At 33.6% G+C, this 3045-nt stretch overlaps 2 protein-coding genes across 7 annotated transcripts in view; one reads left to right on the top strand and one right to left on the bottom strand.

Moving 5' to 3' along the window:
* Positions 1-3045, bottom strand: part of LOC115246202 (acetylcholine receptor subunit alpha-like) — a 100198-nt gene that overhangs the window by 69893 nt on the left and 27260 nt on the right. The gene's annotated exons all lie outside the window — the stretch shown is intronic.
* The window catches only part of LOC115246206 (dynein regulatory complex protein 9-like), a 4974-nt gene continuing 3224 nt past the window's right edge, over positions 1296-3045 (top strand). The window contains exons 1-2 of the mRNA XM_029824880.1: positions 1296-2100; positions 2919-3043. Coding sequence (XP_029680740.1) covers positions 1931-2100; positions 2919-3043 — 295 coding nt within the window. The 5' untranslated portion in view covers positions 1296-1930. The remainder of the gene's footprint in view (positions 2101-2918; positions 3044-3045) is intronic.

Raw genomic sequence — 3045 nt, 5'->3', positions numbered from 1 at the left:
TTATTATATTTATTGTATTATTTATATTATATTATAATCGGAAGATTAGAGCGTTAAATAGAAAAGAATCGTGTGAAATGTCTTTCGTTTTATCGAGAAATAATATTTACGAATAAAAAAGATATTATGATACTTAAAATCGATAATTCTAGGCAGGCATCCTATGGCGTGTTACAGCAGAGCTATACGGTACATTTCCTCGGTTTCATGTAAGCCAAGATGTACTTGGTTTCCTTCGTGTTCACATTAGATGTGTACACCTTTAAAAGCTGAGACTTCTTCACAAGAGTTTCTCTTTAAACTTTTCCGGAAATACGAAAAGCAAAATCGCGTTTCGGAGAACGTGTCTGAGAATAACGATGTACACATGCAAATGCGTTGAATCTACAACTTTCTAGGTTTTTCGTCGCGCGATTTTCGTTCTTCGACAATCCCATTTTTCGTTTAACAAAATTTTGAACGCGCGATGATTCAACCAAGTTAATTTGAAAAAGTTATATTTCAAAAGCGTCGACAGAACTCGTGGAGTCAGAAATCGCCCTCTTTTGACAAGAAATATTTCCTCGGCAAATGCTTCCTTTTCATTAGGGGTAAGCGCTGCTCTTTGCGTGAAGCCCTGTTCCTTTTTTTTTTCTCTCGCGCCAACTATCGCTTTAATGTCCATGGTTGCTTGGGTTCGTTTCCACGGCAGCCAGCGGCGATGGATCAAACTGTTTAACTCGCTCGAAAGGTTCGTGGAATTACAGAGCTTTGGTCGGTTCTTTTTTCGCAATACAATCACATGTCGAGATCGATGTTGTCTGCGATGTGATGTCTGCGCGTCCGGTGATGTGTTAATTAACCCGCGGAAAAATGTCTGCTTACTTGTAATGATCTGTCTGTACATTACGGTAATATACGTATTATCTACTTTCAATGTTTGTTGTACTATATACATATGTTCTATTATATGCATAGAAGCGAATTGTTATCGAGTGCGTATTTCTTGTTATCATAAAAAGCGATATAAATACATTGTTTCAAAAATGAGAACATAATATTAGCAATTCTTAATTATTATTAAATTAAATCGAAAGAGAAACACAGTATTATATCATAAAAAGCACACAATATATATTAATTTATTTTAATTTCCGATACTAAAGTTATTATAGAAAGTTACAATTTAGAAAGTCAAATAAAATCCTATTTTTAATATGTAAAACATTAATCGTGTCTTTAAACGTTTGTTCCAAGTGCATCTGTTCTGCAGCTGTTTCTCCGAAGAGAAACACAGTATTATATCATAAAAAGCACACAATATATATTAATTTATTTTAATTTCCGATACTAAAGTTATTATAGAAAGTTACAATTTAGAAAGTCAAATAAAATCCTATTTAATATGTAAAACATTAATCGTGTCTTTAAACGTTCGTTCCAAGTGCATCTGTTCTGCAGCTGTTTCTCCGAAAGAATGATTTATATTTCGATTCTGCGCTGTTGATATCGCTCAGAATTTACGGAAGTAATGGGTAAATGGAGAAAATGGTACTGAAATTGTGGTAAATGTACACACGGGAACGTGATAAATTGATTCATCAGATAGATGCAGACTGACATGTGATATACCTACCAGTCGGATAAATTTAACGTTGAATATGTCGACATTTGGCATAAAACATATATATACATGTGCATGTATTATATATGCGCCACGTGAAAACGTATAAACTTTATTTCGCGGAACAACCTTACAACGCAAAATATTTGATCTTGTTGTTTTCATAGTTTTTGCCAAAATAATTTTGAAGTTATTCTTATATATATTCTAGTTTTATTTTCCATATGTGCAAGTTTGTCAAGAAAAATATCGTAGCGCAATATTTGTGGCGACCAACAAACGACAAATCTGATTCGTAAAAATTAAAAAAAGAAAAAAAGGAAAAAAATGGAGGCGTCGATGGAAGCGGAAAGTTCCGTAAAATTTTCACCGGCGGAACGCGAGGCTGTTCTGGAGGTATTAGAGAAATGCGTGGACTCATTAGTCGTTTATCATAACACTCTGAGACAACAACCGGAGATGAGAAGTGACACCGCTAATTTTTACCCCGAAATTGAGTACGTCAAACCAAAAAAACCAAAAGAAAAAAAAAATTCCAATATCATAACGGTCTCTCCTTGTATATCTATTTGCAGAATTTCGGAAACGTCAATTCTGCAGTCGCTTATCGGAAACTTCGCGGAGATGACGAATTCACGGAGGGAAGCTGTGCGTGAAAAGCTTCAACGAGAGAGGTTGTTCATTTAGCCTTTAGCCTGTCTACACCGTCTGAAAGTATAAAACCGACATACTTGACAGTGGCGGATCCCCCTCGGGAGATAGATCATCCTCGAGCGAAAAGCGTTTCGAGATGAATTATATAATTACCAAATTAATATGCGTAATAATTTGTGGAGAAATAAATATAAATAAATCCGTTTTTCTTTTTTTTTTTTTAATTTATATCATACCCAATTTAGCGTAAGATTTGAATGTATAAACATGATAAAGTACAGCGATTACGCTTGCCGTCTTACATTTGTTATTTCTTGTTAGATATCATTCCGTATTTACTCCAATTGTATACGTTTGCGCTATTTAAATGTGTATTTACGTTCCATATTTACAACGTTTATTTTTTTTAATTTTAATAAAAATTTTGATTGATTATATTTATAATTCTTTCTCTCTGTCTCTCTTTCTCTCTCTTTCTATAATAAGATTATATAAAATATATACAGATATATTAGATCTCCAAAATATATTACGCTGTATTTGAGAAAATTCTCAACTTATTATAATCCACTATTGCCAATTCATAAATCTAGTATGTAAATTCGACTATGAATAATATCCGTATATATCGGTATTAAGAGATATCAATGTTAAATTGCAGTTTGTATGTGAGCGGTATAATACAAGAATTGAAGCGAGAAATTAGCGAACGCGGGACTATCGAGGTATTGATCAAGGAAATAGAGAAAATCACATCGCGGGAGGAGCAGGAGCGTTTTTTATCGGAA

Source organism: Formica exsecta, unplaced genomic scaffold, assembly GCF_003651465.1.
Source record: "Formica exsecta isolate Colony F162 unplaced genomic scaffold, ASM365146v1 scaffold140, whole genome shotgun sequence".
In the NCBI taxonomy this organism is placed as follows: Eukaryota; Metazoa; Arthropoda; class Insecta; order Hymenoptera; family Formicidae; genus Formica; species Formica exsecta.
This window is presented reverse-complemented; position numbering and strand designations above follow the sequence as displayed.